General features: G+C 46.0%; 1 protein-coding gene and 1 long non-coding RNA gene across 5 annotated transcripts in view; one reads left to right on the forward strand and one right to left on the reverse strand.

Annotated features, from left to right (window-relative positions):
- Positions 1–1470: 1470 nt before the first annotated feature.
- On the reverse strand, positions 1471–2660 carry LOC143668911 (uncharacterized). The gene is made up of 2 exons (XR_013168630.1): positions 2286–2660; positions 1471–1908 (listed from the first exon to the last, which is right to left on the reverse strand). It is a non-coding gene; the product is annotated as an uncharacterized LOC143668911 (long non-coding RNA).
- Positions 2640–24952, forward strand: part of DUSP22 (dual specificity phosphatase 22) — a 65226-nt gene continuing 42913 nt past the window's right edge. For 2 of the 4 annotated variants that reach the window (XM_077143527.1, XM_077143524.1), the window contains exons 1-3: positions 2640–2924; positions 17482–17515; positions 24734–24816. In XM_077143527.1, the coding sequence (XP_076999642.1) occupies positions 2904–2924; positions 17482–17515; positions 24734–24816 (138 nt within the window). In that variant the 5' untranslated portion in view covers positions 2640–2903. The remainder of the gene's footprint in view (positions 2925–17481; positions 17516–24733; positions 24817–24952) is intronic. The other 2 variants (XM_077143526.1, XM_077143523.1) reach the window with 1 other exon arrangement.

Here is a 24952-nt window from a genome sequence, read left to right on the forward strand (position 1 = left end):
TCCTTCTTGTGGATTTATGTGGCTTTACTTGTTTGGGGGTTCTTGTCAATTTGTGGGGTTGGCTGTGCTCACAGAGAACACAATAGCAGGAAGGAAAGTGGAAGTAAAGGTCTTAAATGGAGTGGAATTCCACTAGGTTTATGACTCATTAAATATTTCATGAGTGAGAGAGAATGCAAATGAATAAATACATTCTACTTTGGATGTGAAGCATACTAGGTTGGTCTGAGAGTTTCCTTCTCTCCTTCTTTCCATGATCAGGAACAATAGAGAATAAAAGAAGGAAGGCAGTAGGGAGCTTAGAAATGGGCAAATCACCTGTTCACCAAGACGGCTGAACCTGACAATCTCAGAAGCAATGCCACAAAAATGAAGAGAGAAAAAGGCAGGATGTGTTACCAAGTTGGATCAGACCTTCCCCTTTCCTTTTCTTTAGTCATAACCTTGCAAGATATGACGAACTGGTAGTTCTTGTGTTACAATGTTATGGTGATATGATGAGTTAGTTCTGATAGGGGAGGAGGCGGAGTGCAAGAAGGTGATCTTTATGGAGAACTCCCTTCCTCAAAGAATAAATTTTAAAAATCAGAATGCTTTGACTTCTCGTGTTAATGATCCCCCTACTTTTTCATTCAACAACAACAACAACAAAAACTTTGAGAATGTGAAATGAGTTCCAGGCATGTGGACTTCTGAGAGCCATCTTATAAAGCAGGCCTGAGTTTGGACTTGACTGTCAGTAGACAGCCACAACAGGTTCTGAGCCTAGGATGGTCAGGCAACTGGTCTGAACTGGAAAAACAAATTCATAGAGGACGATGAATACAAGAAAGGAAATATCACAAACGGATGGCAGGAGAAAAAACTGAGTAGGAAGCTGTCATTTGTGGGCAAGTACCAACTTCAGAACTCACTGCGTTCTCAACTGCTCACTGACTAGTGGAAACAGCAGTGGTTCAAGCCGAACAGAGGGAAATAGAAGCAGTTGATTGATTGCTGGATTAAAAATTCACAGCTCAAAATTCTCATTTTAAAGAAGAAACAACTGGCTCAGAAAAGTCAATCACCTTGCCCTGTAAGGACAACTCTGTAAGGAACTGAGGCTGATTTTGGATTTCCCCTGCAGTTTGCTAACCATGCCAAGCTGTCTCTAGTTGGAGGCAGTGAAAATAATGATGGTAAGAAGCAGAGGGCAAGAGGGTGGGTTGTCCAGGTGCCTGGGAGGCAGGAAGGAGAAGAGGCAACAAAGGGTAGGGAAGGAAAATTCCTAAAGCAAGGGGAAAGAAGGGTGCTCCCCAGTCTGGCCCCACCCATCCTATCTCTCCACAGGTCCACATTGACTGGGGACTTCCTGCACGTGGGGTACTGATACAGTTGTTGCCCAGAAGATGTGGTGTACAAGGAGAGAAATGACAAAGGATTGAGTTGCAAGCGCTTTCCAAATGTCAGCATTTCTCAGAATCTCACTGCTGTTTTCTCTGCCCACAGAAATTCATTCATTTATTCAACAACATTAATTAAACCCCTCGTGTCAGGTGCCATTGTAGTCCACAGTGGCTATAGCAGATTAAGACAAAGAAAGGGGAAAAAGGCCCTTTTTCTCTGGAGGTCACTGTCCAGCAAAAGGTAAACAAACACCGTACTTTCCCATCAAGCTGTGTGACTGGAAGAACTACTTTAGATCGGGTCAGAAAAATCCTCTTGGAAGAGGGGAGCGTTCAAAGACAAGAAGAAACGGCGTGGAAAGAGCAGGGGAATGACCAGTCTGGGTGGAAGGGCCTTGGGTGGCACCGGGCTTGATAAGTCCAAGGGACACCCGTGCGGCTGCAGTCTGAGCAGGAAGTGGGCACGAAACGAGGTCAGCCTGCTGTCTTCAGACATTAGACAAGTACCGATGAAGCGCCTTCTCTGTACAGGGCAAAGGAGGCACAGGTTAGGATGCAGGAATGCAGCTGCGAACCCCCGTCCCCAGGGACTCGCAGCCCCGGCAGGCGGACACGGCCGTGGAGCTCACCAGGGCTAGGGGCTTTCCGGGAGCAGTTGTGTCAGCTCCCATGCCCACAAGGGTGTGGGGAGGGTTATGCCCCAATTAAGGGCACATGGGCGTGCGGTGCGGCGGTGCGAGGCCGGGGTCGGCGGGGAGCCCCGGGCAGGGGGCGAGGCCGCCCACGGGGTGAGTCAGCGAGCCCCCTCGCCTCGACTTCTCGGTCTGAGTGGGCGTGGGGGGCGCAGGAATCCCCCAGCCTAAATCTGTTATACTCGGAAATCCGGGCTCCGATCCCCACCTCGAGCCTCGGGCCTCCTGGGGCCCGTTGCGCCTGCAGCCGAGACCCCCGCCTCCGGCTAGCACGTCCCTTCCCGAACTGAGGGCAGCGGATAGCGACTCCGGGAACCGTAGTCCTAGCGGGGCGGGGCGCGAGACACGCCGGGAATCGTAGGCGACGTCGCGGGCCCGCCGGGAGTTGTAGTCCGCGCAGGGCAAGGTGCGCCGGGCCGGTCAAAATGCTTAGTCCCCTCGGGCGGGGCGCAGGGCTCGCCGGGAATTGTAGTCCGCGCAGGGCAAGGAGCCCCGGGCCGGCCGAAATGCCTAGTCCCCTGGGGCGGGGCGCAGGGCCCGCCGGGAGTTGTAGTCCCCGAGGGGCCGACGCCGGGTGCCGGCCGGCGAGTGGGGGCGGGCGGCGCGGCGCCCAGCGTTTCCCGGCACGGGCGCTGTGGCTGCTCCACGCTCGGCCTCCTGGAACGCCCCGCCCTTCCCGCGGCCGGAGCGGGCAGGTCTGCCCCCACTCGATATTACCGTCGTCCTTGTCATTGGTCTTACGCCCAAGCGCTCCTCCCCGGGGACCCCCGGCTGCCCCCGCCCGCTCCGGATAGCCTCCGCCCGCTGCGAGCCGCCCGCCGCCGCCATGGGGAACGGCATGAACAAGGTAACCTGGCGGCTCGACCCCAAACCCGCGGCGCTGGGGGCGTGTCCGGGGCGGGGCTCGCCCTCAGTCGGGTTGAGGCGCGCCTACCGGTTGAGAGGCTGGGCCCTCGGGCTCGTCCCGTCTGTGATGTCGAGGTGCTCCCGTTTGTCCTTTCTGTCGTGTCAAGATGCAACCCCCCCGCCTTCCATGCCCTCCGTGGTGTCCAGGTGCTGCCCCCACCCCCACCCCCTCAGTGGTGTCCAGGTGCCGCCCCTCCATCCCCTCAGTGGTGTCCAGGTGCCGCCCCTCCACCCCCTCAGTGGTGTCCAGGTGCCGCCCCCCCATCCCCTCAGTGGTGTCCAGGTGCCGCCCCCCCCCCCCCGCCCATCCCCTCAGTGGTGTCCAGGTGCCGCCCCCCCATCCCCTCAGTGGTGTCCAGGTGCCGCCCCCACTGCCCATCCCCTCAGTGGTGTCCAGGTGCCGCCCCCCCATCCCCTCAGTGGTGTCCAGGTGCTGCCCGCCCCCCCCCCCCGCCCATCCCCTCAGTGGTGTCCAGGTGCCGCCCCCCCATCCCCTCAGTGGTGTCCAGGTGCCGCCCCCCATCCCCTCAGTGGTGTCCAGGTGCCGCCCCCCCATCCCCTCAGTGGTGTCCAGGTGCTGCCCGCCCCCCCCCCCCGCCCATCCCCTCAGTGGTGTCCAGGTGCCGCCCCCCCATCCCCTCAGTGGTGTCCAGGTGCTGCCCGCCCCCCCCCCGCCCATCCCCTCAGTGGTGTCCAGGTGCCGCCCCCCCCATCCCCTCAGTGGTGTCCAGGTGCCGCCCCCCATCCCCTCAGTGGTGTCCAGGTGCCGCCCCCCCATCCCCTCAGTGGTGTCCAGGTGCCGCCCCCCCATCCCCTCAGTGGTGTCCAGGTGCCGCCCCCCATCCCCTCAGTGGTGTCCAGGTGCTGCCCGCCCCCCCCCCCCCCGCCCATCCCCTCAGTGGTGTCCAGGTGCCGCCCCCCCCCCGCCCATCCCCTCAGTGGTGTCCAGGTGCTGCCCCCACCCCCGCTGCCCATCCCCTTTGTAGTATCGAGGTGCCCTAGACTGCCCTGCAGTGAGAACAGCCGTGCCCCTGCCCCCACCCCCAGCCCCCTTAAAAGCCATGACACTTGTCCCTGGGATGTGGGCTGAGCTCTGAAGCTGTGCTTTCTCCCTCCGCTTCCCGCAGGACTCTGAAGCATCATCCACCCTGTCACTGGTGAACTGGGCATGTCTGGGTGTCTTGTTCTGTCATTTCCTCCCACAGCCTCAGATCCTTTTTTGTGTGTGCACAGATAGGTTTTTGTTGTCTCCAGAGAAGCTGAGGGAGGCTTGTGTCCATAGCTCTGTGTAAATGCCTGGGAGTGAGAATGTGGATCCGGAATCCCTTTGTTCTGGGCTGTGTGGCTCCTGCTCTGGGACATCTTGCTGCCCCACTGCTCAGGTTGCTTAGACCTGTCTCTGTCCTGTCTGCCCCCTCTGCTGTCTGGTGTCCCCCCACCACCTTCCTAGGCTGGGGGCTAGGCTGCATCCTGTGTCCCTGGAAGGGGCCAGATCCTAGCTGTGTGGGAGGTATTGATGTCACCGGAAAGGCTAAGGATCTTGGGGTTTGAAGTGTGCATGTTTAAAGGAGAGACCAACAAGTCCTGGATCAGATTTGACCCTGCAGGTGCTCCTCAGCCCCGCTCCACGGTGTTCCACCCACCTGCAGCCCCCATGCCTTCAGCTGATGGCAGTGAGGACAGCAGTGTGGCTCCCTTCCTTCCTTTGGTGTTGCTCAGCACCCTGTCGGCCAGGTGGGCTCTGACAGCTGGAGTGCTGGAAGTGGCGGGGAGAGGCAGAGTGAGCATTGGGGTGAGCTCTGTGGCCAACTTCACTCCCCTCATCTGCCCTAATTGTGATTAATGTGTCCTGGGGACCCAGTTTATGAAAAAACTGCTGTGTATGCTGGGCCTGAATATCACTTCACTGAGATCTTTGATGATCAGGATTTTCTTCTTTTTTGTTTCTTTGCATTGTAGTTTATTTTGCCAGTGATCAAGTTTGGAAAGAGAGACTCTGGCTATGTATTTGTGTTATGTCACTCTTAACACTGGAACCCACTAGGGCCACATGCCTTCTGCTTTTTAACATTTCAAACCAAACAGTACAATCACTCTTCACAGGTTTGTTGGCTCGCAGTTTGCCTTCCTGATGATTGTGCATACCCCAGCTTTCCTTGGTATTTCTACAGTTTTTTTCCACCCAAGTTGCTCACTCCTCACTTTTTCAGCATTTGGTTTGTAACATTTTAGTATTATAATTTAAAGAACATATTCAGGAGTACAAATTATTGCCTAAGAGATCAAAGTTACTTTCAGGTTTTTAAGGAAGAAGTGAGTAATACTTTTTTTTACTAGTTTATTATCATAACCATCATGTATTGTAAGTAGAGCGGCTATCTTCTGTGTAGAGGAGAAATACATGTATAGAGAGATCTAGAGCTGTCAGTGATTCAACAAATATTTATTATGAACTTCCAGTGAGTCAGATGCTGTGTTAGTCAGAGAGGGTGGGAAGTACAGTGGTAAATAGCATAGAAGTCCTTCCCAGAATCTTCAGCATAGACGAGTGCTTGTCCAGTAGAAGTACAAAAGCCAAATGGTGATTTAAAATTTTCTAGTACTCACATGAAAAAAAAAATGAAACAGGTGAAATTAATTTTAATAATATATTTTACTTAAGCCTAAATTTCAATATTATCATTTCTTTATGTAATTGATATAAAAATTTCTCATGAGATATTTTACTTTTTTTTCACTAAAACTTTAAAGTCTGGAAGTGTATTTTATACTTAAATCACATCTCTGTTTGGACTGGACACATTGTAAGTGCTCAGTGGCCGCTTGTGACGGATGGCTGCCATATTGGATAATGCAGGGCTTGAGAGAGAGAGAGAGAGTGAACAAATACAGGGTGGGGAGGAGTGGAGGCGCCAGAGAATAAAACAGATGGTTGCATTTGAGTGGTCAAGTGCTCTTATGGGGTAAATGTGAGATGGGAGCGACATAGAAGGGACATCCAGTTTGGGCAGGGGATCCTGCTGGAGTTGAAGGTGAGATCAGAAGGAATTGCCCAAAATTGCAAGGTTCGTTATTGGCAAAGTAGATTGCTGGATGGAAAGCGAGAAACCGAGAGCCTTAATTGGAGTGTTCCCACATACTACTTTGACTTGAAACAACACTTCGTATTTTCCTCATCTAAAAGAAAGGAAGAAAAAAGAAACAACAGTTGATTTGCAAAATCAGTGGAATTAATATGAGATGCTAACCACAGAACTGCTTTTCAAAGGACATTTATGGATAAAAAACATGCATTGCCCTTGGAACTAAAATCATAACTTTGTTTGTGTGTGCCCTGAGGTTACCAGGACAGGATTTCTTTGCAATCTCACACAAATTTGTTATTCTTGACCAAAGAAAACACATGAATTTTACATAATGCAGATTCCATTCTGATTGTTTTGAGGATAACAGTTTTATTTGTATTTCACAGCTTCTGTGGTGGATATTGTCTTCAATAAGTGCACGGCTCCGTTGTACTAGATAGTATTGTGCTTTGCGGCAGACAGTATTATGTCCATCTTGCCCTAGATGTACACAGCGTGTTTTAGACAAAACGTAAGGGAAAAGGGGCTTCTGTATTCTGTCCGGTGCATGATTATGAGGCAATAGAGAAAGGGAACAAAACACTTGTGATCTATTGTTTTTTGAGCCCCACATGATGTGCCTGCCCTTTTTAAAATCCAGTCCTCACTATAGCCCTATGAGGTCAGGCTGTCTTATCCTCTTTTTACAGATTGGGAAACTGAAAGTTGGAGAGATGAAATAACATGACTAAGACCCTGCTATTAGGAAATAAATGGCAAAGTCAGGTTTGGAATCCTGTTCCCATCGATGCCAGTCCTTTGAACCAGGATGCCACTTCATCCCATGTCAATTCTAAAGACCCTGATAAATAATCAGAAAAGCTTCTTAGCGTTCCATATTAATTGCAAAACAGGCAAAGTCACCTGTCTTACTTCATGTTTGACATTGATAAAGAGGAGGGAAAAGGCAGGCAACTAAAACTATTTCGCCTCTTTGCTTCCCCAATAGATGCCCTGAGCTGGCCAAAATTATAATTGCCAATGGGCTTATGGTGCTCCAGGCCCTGTTATGAGCACTTTACCATTTAGAGTAACTCATGTGATCTTCATTTAACAACCCCATGAACAAGATGCTGTTGTTTTCACACCCATTTTACATAGGAGGGACAGAGAAGTTAAGCGACCCACCCAAGATCACAGAGCAGTGAGGGGTGGAGGCTGGATGGTCGTCTGGCTCATGCCACAGTTACTGCTAAAGGATCAGCCTAGTAAATGCCTCTGACAATTTAAAGGTTAAACTAAATGGGCTGTTAATGTGAATGTAACATTTTTGTGGAGCCTTTGAAAACTCCTCTTTGACTCATGGGTTTTCCAAGAGTCTGAACTCCAAGATCTTTTGGAGGGAGGGCTGCCATCTTACTAATCTTAAGTACCCTGGTACCCCATTTAAATCCAACACGTTTATCTTTTTAGTCAAGCATGATGCAAAGAAAACTGCCCTGATGCTGCTTCTCTGAGTGCATGTCTTTATCTTGATCTGCCTCAACTAATGACCTAAAAGTGGACTGAGTGTTGACCTCCTAGAGAGGGACCTGAGGTCACTTTGCCTTTTACATCTTTCCTCTCAGTGACCGCCAGGATTGATTCAGCTTATCCAGCACCCAGCCACACCAGTATGGTGTCCCCTTCCTTCCTTGCTACTTACTCCATGTCCCTCCAGAAGCATCATGCCAGTTGAAGTGGGTGCTGTTCCAGTCCCCCATGGGATGCTGGCTTGTGGTGGTAGGAGACAAAACTTGAATGAAAGCCTCACTTCCATGAGAGGCTGCTCTTTGTGCAGTGTGGAAGAAAGAGGGCCAGTGCCATCAGAAACCTAACTTGGGTGTCTCTCCACCTTTCTTCTTCATGGTGTCATCTTGGACGAGTCACTTGTTTCTGAACTTCAATTCTTTATCCCCTCAACGTATAGGCATTTATAGCTAAAAGACTTTCAGTGGTTACTTCATTGAATCTCCTTGGTGCTCTAAAAGGAGTAGAATAATACTTCCCCCAGTACTACTCAAGTTCTTAGGAGAAGCAAATAAATTTACTGGGAGATATTTTTTTGTAAACTACAAAGTACAGACATGCACTGTTATTGTTTTTGGGTTTGTCCCATCAATAATTACTGTGATACCATCTACCTCTTAGATAGCTAGCACCTTAGGATGGCTCTTTCCTCCTTAGAAAAGCAAGGGAGTTTAGTTCAGAAAGGAGTTAGTCATGGGAAAATGCCCCCAGCCATGGGATGTGGTTCTTCAACCTCAGCACTACTGCCATTTGGGGCTGGATATTTCTCTGTTGTGGGAAGGCATCCTGTGCATTGCAGGATCTTTAGTAGTGTTCCCGGTTTCCACCCACTAGATGCCAAAAGCATCCTCTCCCAGTTGTAACCCCAAAATATCTCCAGACATTGCCAGTGTCCTGGGGGTGGGGCAACAAAACCAACCCTGCTTGAGAACCCCTGGCTTAGGCTTCTCAGTGTCAGAATGTCTTGAGGCCTGTATGAGCTGGAACTTGGCTGTTATCAGAAGGGGGATATGACTTAACAGGTTGAGAAACACTGTCTAGTCTAGTAAGGGGCAGGCTGTCAGATATTTTTGCATTGTTAAATGCTGCATTTTACATGGTAGCCATGGCGTGGCTGTCTTGATCCTTAATTCATTCATCCATCCATCTGTCCATCTGGTAGTGTTGACCTCCTGCTATTTCAAGGCACAATAGTAGATCCTGTAGTGAAAAATAAATGAGTGGCATAAAAACCTTGTCATCTAAATGGTCACAGGATGCAAAGTCAGTCCCCCTGTGGATGTGAGCACACTGGAAGGGGACCCCATGCCAAGGCAGGCACTGATGCTGGGATGGCCCCCATAATGTCCCTACTCCCACCCTGGGACAGGCCCCCAGGCCACAATGGACCCCCATACTGTAAGGTGCTTCCACGCTGGGACAGGCCCCTCATGGGGGCAGGTGCCCCCTGTGTAGCTGGTGGCCTGCTCCGTGCTGGTGGACCCAGTCTTCTTGAGTCTCCTTATCTCCCCCACACCGGCCTCCTGACGTTTTTTCTTTCTCTCTTTAACATTCCTTCTTTATTTCATGTTCTAGGAATAGATGTTTAAGGCAGTGTTCTAAAGGCACATAAGACTATTTTCTGATTCTTCCCGTTTGTAAATATAAACTGGTAGAGTTCATGGCCAAATGGCATTAAGAAAGTTTCTATGACATTTAACCATTAGGGAATCCCCTTAACTTCTCCCCCTCACCCCTGGCTTTGAAAAGCAGACAGTCCTCTGTCACAGAGAAATTGTTAAGTGTCATCTCTCCCTGGTTTGTAATGCTGCTTGATCAGGAACTTTATATCTTACATCTGTTTGGGTGGGTTCTTAGATTTCATGGCATCCTGAAGTACTAAGAGAAATGTTTGAAAAAACAACAAAATATGGCCTGCCTTGGAAGAAGTATATTTTTGTGCTCAAATGCTTTTTTATGGCTAAGAATTTGGTTTTGTGCACTTCTCCTGACCACTGTCAGCCCAGTGTGGCATGTGGGTTGGGTGATAATTGATCAAGAAGAGCCGTCAGCCATGGAAAATCATTGTGATCTCAGAGTGACTCTGCAGGCGGAGTCTGCCTTCATTATCTGTCCACAGACAGTCTTTGAACAGAGTGCAAGAATCTCTTTTTTGACTGGCAGTGTCAGAAAACATCACCCTTTGTGGTTTGTGCTGTGTTTCATCAGCATCTATTCAGTAGTTACCTCATATTGTGCCAGCTGCTGTTGAAGGCTTTTGGGGCCCAGTAGATATGCCCCTTGCCTCAGGGTCACACAGAAAGTAAAACATGCCAGGTCCTGATAAATGTGAGGAAGGAAATAAAGCAGGGTAGTATCATCAGAGGTTCCTGGAGTTAGGTGCCCAGGAAAGACCTCCCTAGGAGAGGTCACTTCAAGGAGACCTGAGTGACAAGGAGGCCCTAGGTAAGCCTCTGTGGGAAGAGCATCCTGGGCAGAGGGAGAGAGAGGTTGTTTCCATGGACTGATCTGTGCTTAATTCCTTTAAGAGAAGTAGCAAGTTCCCAAGATGTATTCCCAAGTTGTTGTTGTTGTTGTTGTTGTTGTTTTTAGCCTATCCTTCCTAATAGGTGGGGTGATTTCCTTCCTGCTGTGTTCTTGCTGCTGGATTGATTTCAGGTTCTCTAGGAGCTGACTGGCCTGGTGCTGGTTCTTCTGTGAGCCATCGCTCTGCTGGAATATTATTTAATTTCACTTCATTTCATTTTCTCTTTCTATGTACTCTGGCATTACCAACAACAAAAATAATTGGGGAAGTAGAAAGGTCAAATTTTTTGAGTTTTAAATTTGGATCATGAGGCTGATGTAGAAGTTTAAATATTTGTGGGCTCTTCATTCTCTTTGAAACAAAAGTATAATTTCTGGGCGGGCCGCGGTGGCTCAGCGGGCAAAGTGCTTGCCTGCTATGCCGGAGGACCTCGGTTCGATTCCCGGCCCCAGCCCATGTAACAAAAACGGAGAAACAGAATACAATAAAACAAGAAAATGTTTAAAAATGTTTCCCTTTCTTCCTTCCTTCCTTCCTTCTATCCTTCCTTCCTTCTCTCTGTCTTTCCTTTAAAAAAAAAAAAAAAAAAAAAAAAGTATAATTTCTCTCCCGGCCCTTGGCCAGTCTTTCAGCTTTCCTTGATCTTGTTTTGTAATTCTACTTGGAAGAATATGGTCATATTCTGACTATAGAAATTAGGATGGAGCTGTTTGCTTTCTGTTTCCAGCCCTTCAAACTCCAGCTCACTTTCCTGGTCTGGAAAATGGAGTTTGTTTATAGACACAGCTTTATTCTCTCTTTACATTATTTAGAAATATTTAAAATACTCGTGAAATTACTTTTAGTAAGTTACCTTCAGCCTTTTTCTGCCTGTACCGGCACTTTGCTCTGGCTCCCCTTCAGCCTGCTGCTCTACTTCAGCATACCCCAATCCTGGGGGGTGTAGGGGTCACTGGCCCAGATGGAAGCCTGCTCATGGGCAGCAAGGAACCGAGTCCCTTGCAGACAATGCCTGCTCCAGATTTCACTTACCACTGTTTTTTTTATATCTCTCCTTACCTTGCCTCACTTCCATCTTGTCTTTTCGTCTTCATTCACTGAAGAAACATTTACTTAAGTACCTACCCAAGGCAGAGTCAATCAGGTTTAGAGAAAATACATTCACAGACATATGACAGGCAGAGATGAGAGGTGATAGTCAGCCACAGATGTGTTCTATTTGTCTATCTCAGTGTTCAAGTTTTTTTTGTTTTAAATTTATTTAGTTGACAAACTTTGAAACTGGGCTGTTTCACATAAAATCTGGATGCTGGAAGTTGGGGATACTTGGCCTGCTTTTCTCCATGGCGTCTCGCTATGGGTGAAAGTGAGATCAAGGGAAGGTGCTAGGAACAGGGTGAGGCTGAGGACAACACAGGCTTCTGTCATTACTCACTTGTCCAGGTGCAGAATTTGGGTTTCTTGCTGAAAGTTACTTGGAGCCTTAAGAGGATTTTAAGCTGAAGGGTCACACAGACACCTTTGCATGTCGGAGTGAATACCTTGGAGACTGTTTGAGGAATCCTTTGGAGGTAGGGAGATCAATGAGAGGCTATTGCGGTAACTCAGAGGGGAGGTGATAAGCTGAACAGAGATATTCCACTAGAGTTTGAAGAGGAGTAGATAAATGGAGAGAGATGGAGGAGTAGAAGTGGATGCTAAGTAAGGCACAAGTGGAGTCCAGAGGAGGCGGGAATGATTTCCTATTCATGTGATCTGTAAATAGTTCTCGAGGCCATCTGAACTGCTGTTTGAAGGGCGTGTAGGGCTTTGTTAGCAGCAGTGGGACAGGACCGGGATGCTAGGTCTGTGACTTGCCTAAAAGTCTGTGCAGCTTTTCTGCATTCATGCATATTTCCCAGATTGAGGGCTCATGTCAGGATCCTTGGTTGTAAGAATCAGAATCCAAATGTGGCTGCAATAAATAGAACAGGACAGATAGCCAGGATTGGGAAGAGCCAGATTTGAGGACTGCTCTGCCAGGAACAGACCTAGAACTGATCCAGTTAGGGCATCTTTGGGGCTGCTTCAAAGATGTTGGCTGGGGATGAAGGGCATGCCCCCAGCCCACCACCCATGCTGTCAGAGAAGATGCTTAGGTTATCTCTGGACTCTAGTCTGGAGCAGGAGTGGAGGCCTCTGGTACTCAGGTCACAGGCCCGCATTACCTCAACTAAGGCCTCTGCGAGCAAATGTGTGGCGTTTGCAACTTCTGTAATAAAAGCTGGGCACTTTTTCCTTCCAGAATCGTAAGGCGGGGAACCCTGAGACATAGGAGAGGGGATCAGATGCTGGGAAACCAACAAAATGAATGAAATATCCACTACAGGCCTTGTCATTTTTTTGTGTACCCAGGGGATGAGGGACCCCAAACAGTGAAGCCCTCCTGTGTATTTAGAGAGCATGTGTGGAACAAAGAAAGGTGGGACCAGGCAGGGGTATTGTAAAAGTGGAGTTAGGCTGGTATGATTGGAATAGAGGACTGGAGGGAAGTGGGGAGCCTTGGGGGTAGGAAGGTACGAGCTGTACCACAGAAGCCGTTGAATTCTCAGTCAAAATGTTCAGTGTTTATTTTCTTGGGAAGAGGTTTGTCATAGAATATGACAAATATGCCAGTATTGGATATTTGGATCTGGAAAAATATCCCAGTAAGAATATGACTTTAGGAAAATAATTTGATAAGGCAGAGAAAATATGTGAAGTGACTATTGCTGCATCTCGCTTGTGAACTAAGCTTGTAGACGTGGGTGGAGGTGGTGAGGCCAAGCAGGAGGGATGGAGGCTTTGGATCCAAGGGCACCAGGACCCCAGGCACATCTGGTAAGGGGGTAGAGTGGGGAGGAGACTGAGGGGTGGGGAGGAGTCTGAGGGGTGGGGAGGTACCATCAGGGGAAGGAGGACTCGATAATGGGAGTGGGGAATTCAGGAGTCTGTTTTAGGTTGTCCAGCGGGAAGTTGAAGGCAGGGACTGGGGCAGGTTTCTAACTGGATTCAGCAGTCAGAGAATCCTGTTTCTAGAACACTGAAGCTTAGGAACTCTCATCTCATGCCCTCATTTTATTTTACTTAAAAAAATGAGCAGCTTCTACTTTTGAGCCCCAACTTAAAGAAGAAGAACTGTTTTCTACTAAATTTTTCATTAATGCCAAGTTTTTCCTTTTATGTAAAATAAATTTATTGTGAATTGAAAAAATAAAATAAAATAATATAAAATTAAGTATTAGTTCACCTTTAGTATAGAAAGTAATAGAGGTACAAAGAAAAAAAAACAGGCTGTAACCCCTCTTGACAAAAAAGAAAAAAAGAAATTAAAGTAATGCATGTGTATGATTAGAAAGTTCAAACCACACAGAAAAGTACATGCAGAAATACAAAGTCTCCCTCCTTATGCTCCCCCCAGCCCCCAGTTAACCTCTTCACAGAGGTGAGCACTGGTAATGCAGGGCATACTGAAAATACAATGTTGGGGATTGAATTGTGTCACCCACAAAAGACACGTTTAAGTCCTAACCCCTGGTCCTGTGGGTGTGAACCTGTTTATAAATAGAATCTTTGGAAATGTTGTTAATGTGTGGCCAAACTGATTGAAGGTGGGCCTTAGTCCAATATGACTGAAGTCCTCATAAACAAAGGAAATTGGACACCAAAGGAGAAGGCAGAGAAGAAGAGAGTGATCACCACTTGACTGTCTGAGGTAGTGATTGAGCCACCACCGGAATGCAGCAGACTCGGAGAAAGTCTGATCCTGCCGATGCCTTGATTTAAGGTCTCTGGCCTCCAAAACTGTGAGCCAATAAATTCCTGTACTTTAAGGCAACAGTGTGTGGTATTTGTCACAACAAATGCCAGGCAAACTAAGCCTGACTTAGATTAGATAAACTAAGATCTGTCCCTTTTTTTTCATCATGACACTTCCAAGAGATATTAAATAAAAGCACTAAAAAGCTGTCCTCCTTTTTATAGCTCCACACATTAGCCATCTTAGCAGGATTTCCTTGCATGGCACTGATCCTGAAAGCCTTCCAGCAACCTTCCAGGCCATGCGTCAAGGTCCACTGGCCTCCATGTGGGGTGCACTCTGCCTCCCTTCTGTCCCATGTGCTTCCTGTAGACATGTCGGACTTCTTCCTCCTGGCATCCTGTGGCCATTGCTCCTGCTCCATCTGCTTGAGGCCCCATCCTCCCTGTTCCCCCAGCCTTTCTGATCCCAGCATGGTCAGGCCCCGTGTTGAATGTGCCCAGTCACTTGATCCCACCTTCCCTGCCCCAGAAGCACTGCAAGGATCCTGACCCTCTGCCACGCTTGGACCCCAGGCTCCCCCCATTGCCTGAATGTAGTGGGAGCTCCTGAGCTTCTCCCTGCCAACTGCTATGACTCCTTGTGACTTTGGGCAGACAGAGTCCAGTATTACCATCAGTTGTGGGACTCTGGATCTGTTCATGGTCACTGCCAACCAAAAAGTTATGGGATAGCCATGGCTTGGGTATCTATTGTGATATCCTAATGAGGATAGAGAGACTCAGGAGAACTAATAGAGAAACTCAGGAGAACTGGAGGTTACACAGGAAGACACACTGCAGACCAAGCTGCTAGAGCTGTGATTTGCTCCATTGCCAAGATGGCCTTGCACTGTTCTTAGGTCTTAAAGCAGGAATTCTGGGTATCCACTCCACCCTTCCCCCCAGGACAGTCCTAATGACGGATCATATTTCAAGAGAGACCCATCAAGTACTTTGAGCTCCTTGGCAGTAGATGCTGCTTTTTCCTCCAAGATACTGTTTCATATGTTCTTACTTACATTGCTGACCTGGCCTGCCCTGTGCCATGGCTTGAGCCATGGACATCACTGACCTCCTGGGTGTACAGGTACTGAGGTGAGGCAGGGCAAGTACACATCCTAGCATGTCCAGGTGGCTTCAGCTTTTGCCTATTTTCCAGGAGAGATTATTGCTCGATAGTTTCCCAGTTTGGTTGATAAATGCCATGCCCCTCAGCAAGGCCCCCTCTAGCACAAATGTGAATCAGGAATCAGTCACTACTTGTGACTGCTGCTCTGAAATGCACCAGTCATTTCCCCAGAAGGGACTTGCACATAGACCAGCGGTGTTAGCAAGGCCTCAGGAAGATGCTTGGAAAAGTGACCCTTAGGAAGCAGTTTGCTCCCTGCTGCTTCGGTTTCTTTAGTGGGAACAGAAGAGAGTGTGACAGAGCTGAGAGGGATGTGCGGTACTCATGCTGTCAAGAGGGGGCTATCAGCCCAGCAGGGTTTGCAGCACAGTTTCACCTGGCTGGAGTGCAGACTGATGTAGTAGTCAGAGTGTCAGCTTCTGAAGCAGTGTCCATATTTAATTTCTCTGTGTCCATGCAAAGGATTGGCAGGTTAAGGATTAGCATAGTGGGAGATGACTCTCAGGGATGAGCCTGGCTCTGGCACCATGGGATCAACAATGCCATTCTGACCAAAAGGGGGGAAATAAGTACAAAAAATAAGATATCAGTGGCTGAAAGAGTTCAAATAGAGCTGAGAGGCTACTCTGGAGGTTGCTCTTATGAACGCTTCAATTAGACATTGCTACCTATCATAACTTGCCAAACTCCAACCAAAACCATTCCAACCAATCCTAAAGAATTCCTAAGGCATTTTATAAGATTCTACAAAGGCTACATGTACTAAGGTAACTTTCCAGAAACCTGCAACCTCCAGATGGGTCCCTGGACCAGGTAAGTCCTGAAATGCAGAGGGGCCAGACTCTCCAGAACATCAACTAGTTCCATCTCCTATCCCATATTATTGACAGCCCCTTTCAACATGAAAAAGCTAGATTGGGCATAGCCCAAATTCCAATAAGGAGAAGAGAAAGATCAAAGGTGATGGTGGAGTTATACAGAGAAGGTAGGGTTTAACAAGTTAGTATGATTGCTAAATCATTATGTTGATATTTCTTTTAGTCTCCAGTATCTTAGAACAGCTAGAACCTAAAATTGTGGAATTGTAACGCATACCAAACTCTGGAATCTGTTCTACAACTAATTGTTATGTTGTGTTTTGAAATTTATTGCTTTTTTGTATATATGTTATTTTTCACTAAAAAAAAAAAGTTGATTGTAATGATAAAAAAATAATTGTAATAAAAAATGGCAAAAAAAAGAGTTAGCATTGTGTTTTGTAAAGTTGTGGGGTGGGGGAATGCTTTATGAGAAATGTAGCCCTCAGTTCTCTCAGATCTACTGAATCATTCCATGGGAAGGTGGGGGGATGCTTGCCTGGAAATTGTGTTTTTGACAGATTTTAGTGATTCTGATGGATAGTCTGCTTTGAGATCTACTGCCTTAGTAAGAGTAGACATTTTGGAGTAGATATGTGCTCTTATTAGCTTGCCTGTTCCTAGAGGATCCATTTATTTATTTAACAAATCTTTATTGACTGGTAATCCTGGGCTAAGGCCCTTTAACAGGAGCTGGGGATATAACATGGGTGAGAGGATATGTCCTGTTCCCGAGGAGCAATCCAGTCCATCAGAGGAGACAGCTACCCAATGATGCCAACAGCAGTGTCACTGAAGGGAAACACAGCAGGCTGGGGTACTTGAGTCTCCAGTATCCCAGTTAGGGGTTCGAGACAGGCCTCCAGGGAGGGACATCTCTTGGGAACTGGGAGGTAAAGTGTTCACTCTAGGTATAGGTGAACTTTTATTTTTAGTTCATCAAAATGCTCTGCAGTCCCCTAGGTGAATGAAACCGATGGAGCAAAGCCCATGTCATGTTTTGATTTTGTAGAAGTGAAAACACTGATTCCTTAGCACTGGAGGTGGGAGGTACCAAAGTAGGTGGAATGAACCTAGGAAACTTGCAAAAACATATCCCCACCTGTGTGAGCTTAGGAGAGCATCATCTGATGGTGGGAACTCAGGTACAGAGGTTCCTACAGGAGAAGTCAGGTCTTCCAAGCTGCATGAAGTCCAGGTCTTCAGTGCAGAGAGAAGGAGGAGGCGTGGGAGAGAGGGAAGGCAAGCAGGGTGAAGGTGACGGTGAGACTGATATTTGCAGCTTGGCTCTTAGTGTGCTGGGGAGCTCCAGGAGGTCTCAGCAAGGAGAAACACTATAAGTTAGAGGATATACGGTGGACCCAAGGCATTTTTTCCCAGTAGCCATGGGGCAGGCACAGACACTCTGCTGTCCATGCCATTAGGGAAGTGATGGGGAAGATTTGGGTCTGCCACAGCCTCTGTCCTGGTGAAGTTCACAGCCTTAGCTTTGGCCTGCAAACGTTCACCTTTTACATCTCTCTTTTCTCTAGATCCTGCCTGGCCTGTACATTGGCAACTTCAAAGGTGAGTTCTCTCTTTAAAAGATCACCTTTAGGCTTTTCACACGTGATTGGCAGGCAAGGTGAGGCTCAGTTTGTGTCGAAATGACTACTATTGGTGCCCGGGCCCCCCTTACTTCAACCCTCTACTCAGCTCCAACTCCTTGTTCCAGGAACTGGTGGGATAAGGGGGCAGCTGGAAGGGGACAAGGAAGGGGACAAAATCCCCACACACTGCCACCTTGCCTTGGTCCTACCCAATTCTCCATGCTCGCACAGAGGATGCTTTAGCCTTGATATCATTATCATAAGATGGTGGGTAAAAGGCATATTTAGCAGCCCTGTCATTTATAACCTTTTTTCACTCTTGTTTTCTAGTTATTGTCAATAAATTTCCAGAAGTCTTTTTGTTTTCAGTCACCCAGGAAAAATTAGTGGCATATTCTCATTTTGTGCTAACTTCTCCTTTTATGTGCCCCTTGCTGCTTCTCCAATATTTTTAACTTTTTATTTTTAGTTCATCAAAATGCTTTGCAGTCCCTAGGTGAATGAAACCGATGGAGCAGAGCCCATGTCATGTTTTGATTTTGTAGAAGTGAAAACACTGGTTCCTTAGCACTGGAGGTGAGAGGTACCAAAGTAGGTGGAATGGACCTAGGAAACTTGCAAAAACATATCCCCACCTGTGTGAGTTGAGAGGGAGCCAAAGCTTATCGGATGCATCAGAAGCTCCTCTCCTTCCTGAACAAGTTAGAACATGGCAGCAACTATTGTCTGTTTTCTGGTTGTTGCTTAAATTTGTGAGTACAGATTCAAATTGATTATAAAAATAATCTTTATTTCCTCTTCTTCCTCCCCTGTAGACTCCTAGAGCCATGAATTGGCCTCAGAGGGAATTGAGGACAGGGAGCAGACAGCTGCTAATTGCTACTAGAACGAACATGCTAAAAATAGTTTCTGAACTACTAAATTAGTAAGCTTTGTAGTTCCGAAAAAGCAGCAACTGCTTTGTGGTGGGCTGGCCTAGTGATGTTGGAATACATTAACTGAGCAAAGACTTGAGGGGTTATTTAGTCATTATTCACTGCTTTCATGGTCTTTATGTTTGGAAATAGGATGGAGTTTAGGATCCATTCCTAGAAATAGAATTGATGGTGAAAGTGTTTGCAAATTAAAACTTTTAATAGATATCAACCAATTTCATACCTCAGCCAACAGCACATGAGAATTTTACTCATAGGTTGCTTTCTTTTAAAAGGACTTGCCATAGGAGGTCAAGGGTAGTTCAGTGGTAGAATTCTCGCCTGCCATGCAGGAGACTCGGGTTTGATTCCCAGTCCATGCACATCCCAAAACACAAACAAACAAAACAAACAAACAAAAATTCAACAAATGGTGCTGCAATAATGGGATACTCACATGGAAAAATAATGAAATGCGACCCCACCATACAGCATAAAAAAATAATAATAATAAAAATAAATTAAAAAATGAAAGGACTTGCCTGCCTAGCTTTAAGGAAATAGTAAAACCCATTTTCCACCAAGATATGTACTTGTCTTCCAAGACTTCATCACATAGGTGTCTTCACAGCCCCTGGGTCCTCAGAGTGTTTTCACCTGCCAGCTACTTTGCGGCAGCCCTTAATCATCTTGTGCAGGCAGCTAATGTTTGCTGTTGCCTTTGGTGATTCTGACATGGATATGTCTTGTCATTTCCTCACCCACTAATTCACCAAGCATGTCCCAGACACCGAACAGGTGTATGAAGCTTATTAACACAGAGACTGGTAGTGCAAAAGCAGTAAGGAAAATGATAACGTTGCTATTCTTAACTCATTCCTCCCACAGACTTAGCTGAGTGTCCAAGCTGCTGGCCCTGAGCAGGGTGCCGACCATTAGCTGTGTGCTTGTCTGCAGGTGGTTCACCGTGAGATGGGCAGGGGCAGGTACTGGACAAGGGGTACCATGGAGCAAGGAAGGCTGCTCGGTGGCACATCAGACCAACCTGCCTCAGGTCTCAGGCCAGGTGCTAGCCATGTGGTTCCTGACAAATCATAGAACCTTAGATGTAAGGTGGGGGTGTAGCGTCCACTTTGAAGGCTGTGTGAGGGTTGAACTGAACAGTGTGGTTGGCACGCTTGCTCTGTCATTTAGTGCCTGGTGCAACAGTGGGCATGTAACAAGTACCATCTCCCCTTCCCAGTCTGTGAAATGGAGTCACACGCCTCCTTCTTCAGCATTGTTCTGATGTCTTAATCTCCCAGCTGCTAGGACAGATGCCACACGTGTGTTGGCATAAATAACAGGAAGGTATCAGCTCACAGTTTTTGAGCTAGAAGTCCAAAGTGAACAGCAGCAAGGCCATGCTTTCTCCGCAATGTCTGAGGTGTTTGGGCTCTGGCTCGCTGCAATCCTGGAAGTTCCTTGGCTTGCATCTCTGCCTCTGTCACATGGGGAGCCCTCTCTCCTTGTGTCTGCTCATCCTGCTTCTGCTGACTTCGGCCTCTTCTTCCTCCCTGTGACTTTCTCTAACTTACTGTGTCTAAATTTCTTCTGCTTATAAAGGCTTCCATCATCTGGATTAAGGCCCAACATGATTTAATTGGCCTTAACTAAAAACAGCATCTTCGAAAGATCCTGTTTACAAAAGGTTCATGCCCACAGGAATGCAGATTAGATTAAGAATTTGTCTTTGTTGGGGTACATAATTCAGTCCATTAGATCTGGTGACAAGGTAGCTGCTCATGAGATCTTACACCAACCTGGTGTGGTGGGCATTTGAAAAGATGTTATAAAAGGTGAAATCCAGTATGAAATGTGGCCTCTTTCTAGAAAGGATTGTAACTTTCCCCTGAAAGTAAATCCAGCTGTCTCTCTGATTTAGCATGGTTCTCATTTAGTCATGTCTCATTTAGACATTTCTTTCTTATACACTATGAAATAATACGTGCTTGTTGTAGCACAAACAATATAGAAATTCATAAAAAAAAAAGTTAATAGTCACTCCTTCTCTTGTCCCATCTCCTTTTTCCTCCCCTCACTTCCCCTCCCCTTCTCTCATCCTTTCCCCTTTCCTCTTCCCTTCCTTTTCCCTCCCCCTTCCTCTGCTATCCTCCTTCTTCCCTTCCTCTCTCCCTCCTCCCTCACTTTGTCTGTCCCTTTCCCTCAGTCTTTCTGTCTCTTCTCTCATCCTCCATGCCAGTGCTCTTGAGTCCTTAAATCAACAAGGCATAGGGTACAGGGTGCAATACAATACCCTTAGTATTGATATTGGAAAGGCACTGCCAATAAAGTTCTTTCCAGCCAAGTGTCTTTCTAGAAAGCCGGTGTTGATGGTGTTAAATGAAAATACTTCTTCCAATATAGTTTTGTAAATTTCATTAAGAAATTTACTGCTTGACATTTTTTTATTAGAGAAGTAATGCATTTCAGAAAAATCATACAGAAAACCCAGACTTACCATGTATCCCTGAATTATTAACACTTTGTATTAGTGTGTTACCTTTGTTACAATTGATAAAAGATTATTGTAATTGTACTATTAACTGTAGTCCCTGGTTTATATTATGGTTCACTATTTGTTTTGTACAGTCTTATTTTTTTAAAACTTTTTATTCTAAAATTTATACAACCTGAAATTTCCCCTGTTTACCATTGTCAAGTATGTAATTCAGTGGTCTTAATTATATTCACAATGTTGTGCCACCACCACCACCACCACCATCCATTACCAAAACTTTTCCATTACCGCAAACAAAAATTCTGTACCAATTTAGCACTAACTCCCCATTCCCCACCCCACCCCACCTCAGCCCCTGGTACCCTGTATTCTAGTTTCTGATTTTACAGATTTTCTTTTACCCTTACTTTGCTTACTTCTGGCACTCCCGCACATTAGGACTGCTTCTCTGTATCCACACGTCTGCATCAATATGAGAACTAGAACACTAGTGCCCCTTCCTAAGGATGCAGATGGCTTTGATTATTCAGGTCATTTCTTGCCCTTTGAGGACAGCATCTTCCACTGACCCTCTTACTCCCTCAGTGAGGCCTGACCCAGGCCTGGCAAGGTCTTCCTATGAGCCAGGGATGGAATGGATACCGCCACGGAGGGCATTTCTGTTCTAGTGCCCACAGGATGTGAAGGAGATATCTGCTGACTTCAGAAGACTGTGTGAGAACTCAAGGTGTGCGGGAGGCAGTTGGCCAGAGAAGGTGTGGTGAAAGAGGAAAAGAGCATGCTCAGCAGCTTTTCCCAAGGAAGGATGTGCTGGTTATCTTAGTTATTAATGTACTTATATTGGATTTGGTTGGCAGCATTGAAACATTTTTTCCTGCTTTTCCCAATTATAAAAGTGATATAGGTTCATTAGTTAAAAAAATTCGAACATGATAGAAATATGTTAAAGAGAGTGAAAATTTCCCATAGCCCCCCCAACTATCATGTTTTGGTTGGCGTATGGTCAGTTTCAGTTGGTGTATGTTCCTCTAAATTGTTTCTCTATGTGAATTCTACCCTGGATTATTTCTGTTTGTTTTATTAATACTGACTTGTTGAATTTGTGATCGCAGGTGGCAGTGGATTGTCTTCTGACTTAGATGGAGCAGAAGTTTCTACAGGAGATAAGGGGGTACCATTGGCACCAGGTCTTAAGATTTTGGTCCTCCTGGAAGCCCTCCGGGATGCAGTGCGGTGCAGAGCACATATGTCTCCTAGGCTTCTATTAAAATGCAACTGCTGATTCGGTGGGACAGGGCCAGAGACTGCATTTCTAACTGGCTCTAAGGGGAGGCCAAGGCTGCTAGTCTGCACACCCCACTTTGAGCAGCCACGGACTGAGTGTACCTGGTGGTTGTGTGTTCAGCAGAATTTTGTTTGGAATATCCAGGTCTGTTTGTGTGCATACTAACCCCCAGAGTGAGGCAGTGCTGTGACTCACAACTCTCTGTCAGAGTGCTCATGCTTATCGGGGCTTTGAGAATGATCAGTTACTTGAAATCACACAGAAGAAAAGGTCCAGTGTCATCACTGGTCAGCATTCAGTAAGCATTCTTAGGCCCTCTCGTAGACAGGGAGACAGCCTGTGCTTTATGGGAAAGGATAATCCCAAAAGCAGTAGAGCAGTGCAGAGGGCATTATGACATAACGATAGTTTAAGAAAGTTGTATCATGCAGTGGCCTGACAGAGTACGTTGTCTCTGGAGTCCAGCCGGCAGTTGATTGACTCACTGGTGGTAGTTGAGGGGTCTGTAGGAGATTGTATACAAAAACATGTAGTTTTATTCCCAAATCATTATTTTATTCTGTTATAAAAGTATATTAGAAATGTTAGTCATTAAACTTCGAGCCATTCAGCAGAATTTCAATCTTGAAGAATTCTGTACTAGAGTAGGATGTTCAGGTAGAAACCCCAATGCTACCTTTTCATGTTCTGTGGTGTTCCCTTTTCATGTACCTGCCTGCTCTGTTGTCTTGATATGTCTGTAAGCACCTAAAGCTTCTGCTTTCACATAGAAAAAGTGCTTTTACCACTTAACCAGGTTAAAACACACATCCTGGTGGCTGTTAGAAGATCATATTTTGGTGAGAATGTAGAGGCTGATTGCCTGTGAGAGCCTAAATGATTTTAGTTCCTGGCTAAAAGCCAGCCTTGTTGACTCCTCAATTTCTGATAGTAGGGTGGGACACGGGGAAGTTTGGAATATTGAGCCCCCATTTATTTGGTGTAGGTGGCTACCAAGCCCATCTGAATTTGAAACTTGAGATGGTCAGAGCAATGAAAAGAGTCATTTAAAAAAAACAGCATTTTAATATTTTTAAGGATTTTTTTCTGACTTTAAAGGCAGTACATATTTTCTGCAGAATATTTAGAGCTGTGTTTCTTGGTTTCCACACTGATCATTGAGGCTTGTTAAAAATGTACATTCCTCAGCCCCATACAGACCTCAACCTAAGCTGCAGTCCAGCAATCTGCTTTTGTAACAAGTCCCCCCAAATAGTTTATAGGCACATCAAGCTTTAGAAACACTCATGTAGAATACACAAAAACACTGTAAGAAAGAAAATAAAAACCACTTGTAATTCCATCTCTTAAGGGGATTACCACTGTTTGAGCTTAAGTCCTTACAGCAGTTTTTATCCTCTCTGTGTTTGTCTTTATGTATCTTTATAAATTGAGTTTATGTTATATTTATAGTTTTGTGCTTGCTTCCCCCTCCCCCCGCTTAACATTATATTCTGAGTGTTTTCCCACGTCATTAAATATTCTTTAGAAACATGATAATTGAATATTTTCCCTTTTCATTTTAAAAAGTTTTTCTCAGGCCAGGCCAAGCCAGGACATAAGGGGAGCTGTCAGCTGTTTGTAGCTGGCCCCTGTTTTGTAGATTAGCAGAAAAATTCCAGTTCAGGAGGACTGAGCCATGTAGTCTTTCTACAGGAAAATTTGAGGGGAATATAATTTCAGTGTCTGCTTACTTTCATAAAAAAATGATTTAATAGCCAGCTGATAACTGATGAACAGTTCTATTTGGAACTCTCAAAAATGTTCTGTTTACAGGCAGGCCACGGTGGCTCAGTGGCAGTCTCGCCTGCTATGCCAGAGACCCGGGTTCAATTCCTGGTGCCTGCCCATGAAAAAAAAAATAATAAAGTTCTGTTTTTCACTTTTGCTCTAAAATGAATGTAGACATTATTAACTGCAGTCATATCTGCATCTGTCTGGAGCTGTATGCGCTTTTGACACCGGGGTAAAGTGCCAAGCAAGTTCCTGTATCTTCTGTAGTCAGTGAGTGTTTTGTGTTTAGTTTCAGCTAGATTACCAGTCATTAGGAGATCATTGCTTTTTTAAAAAATAATTTTAACTTCTTTATTATTTCTCATGTAAAAGACGAACTTAAGTGTCTACAATTTATAAATGCCAGCTACAAACTGACCTTATAAGTTTAGTTCCTTTAAACAGCAGCAGTCATGATTACAGTGTTTACTAATCTAAATACAGTTCAAATTTTAGATTGCCACTTGGATCAAAATATGTGTCACCTAGAAATAAACTTAGTTGTTTGCAAAATACCTAAAAGCAATAGCCCTAAATTCTCTAGATCTGTATTATTTGTGTATTGTTAATTATGAAGTTTCAAGAAAGAAATGCGCAAGTCATCTTGTTTTTTCCTGGTTAAATGCTAGGAGGAATTAACTTGCAAAGAATGTTAAGATATCTATCTCCTTTCTTCTACCACAGATGCCAGAGATGCAGAGCAACTGAGTAAGAATAAGGTGACACATATTCTATCAGTCCATGACAGTGCCCGGCCATTGTTGGAGGTAAGAGAGAGCTGTGGTATGTGTGTGTGTTTTCATCTTTAAGTGAAATATGATTCTTCATTTGTATTCAGGGCGTAAGTATGACATCAGGGAGACGAATGTATTCTCTTTGGCACCAGTTGGCTCCTGTGCCTGC

This window comes from Tamandua tetradactyla, chromosome 25 (genome assembly GCF_023851605.1).
Source record: "Tamandua tetradactyla isolate mTamTet1 chromosome 25, mTamTet1.pri, whole genome shotgun sequence".
Lineage (NCBI taxonomy): Eukaryota > Metazoa > Chordata > Mammalia > Pilosa > Myrmecophagidae > Tamandua > Tamandua tetradactyla.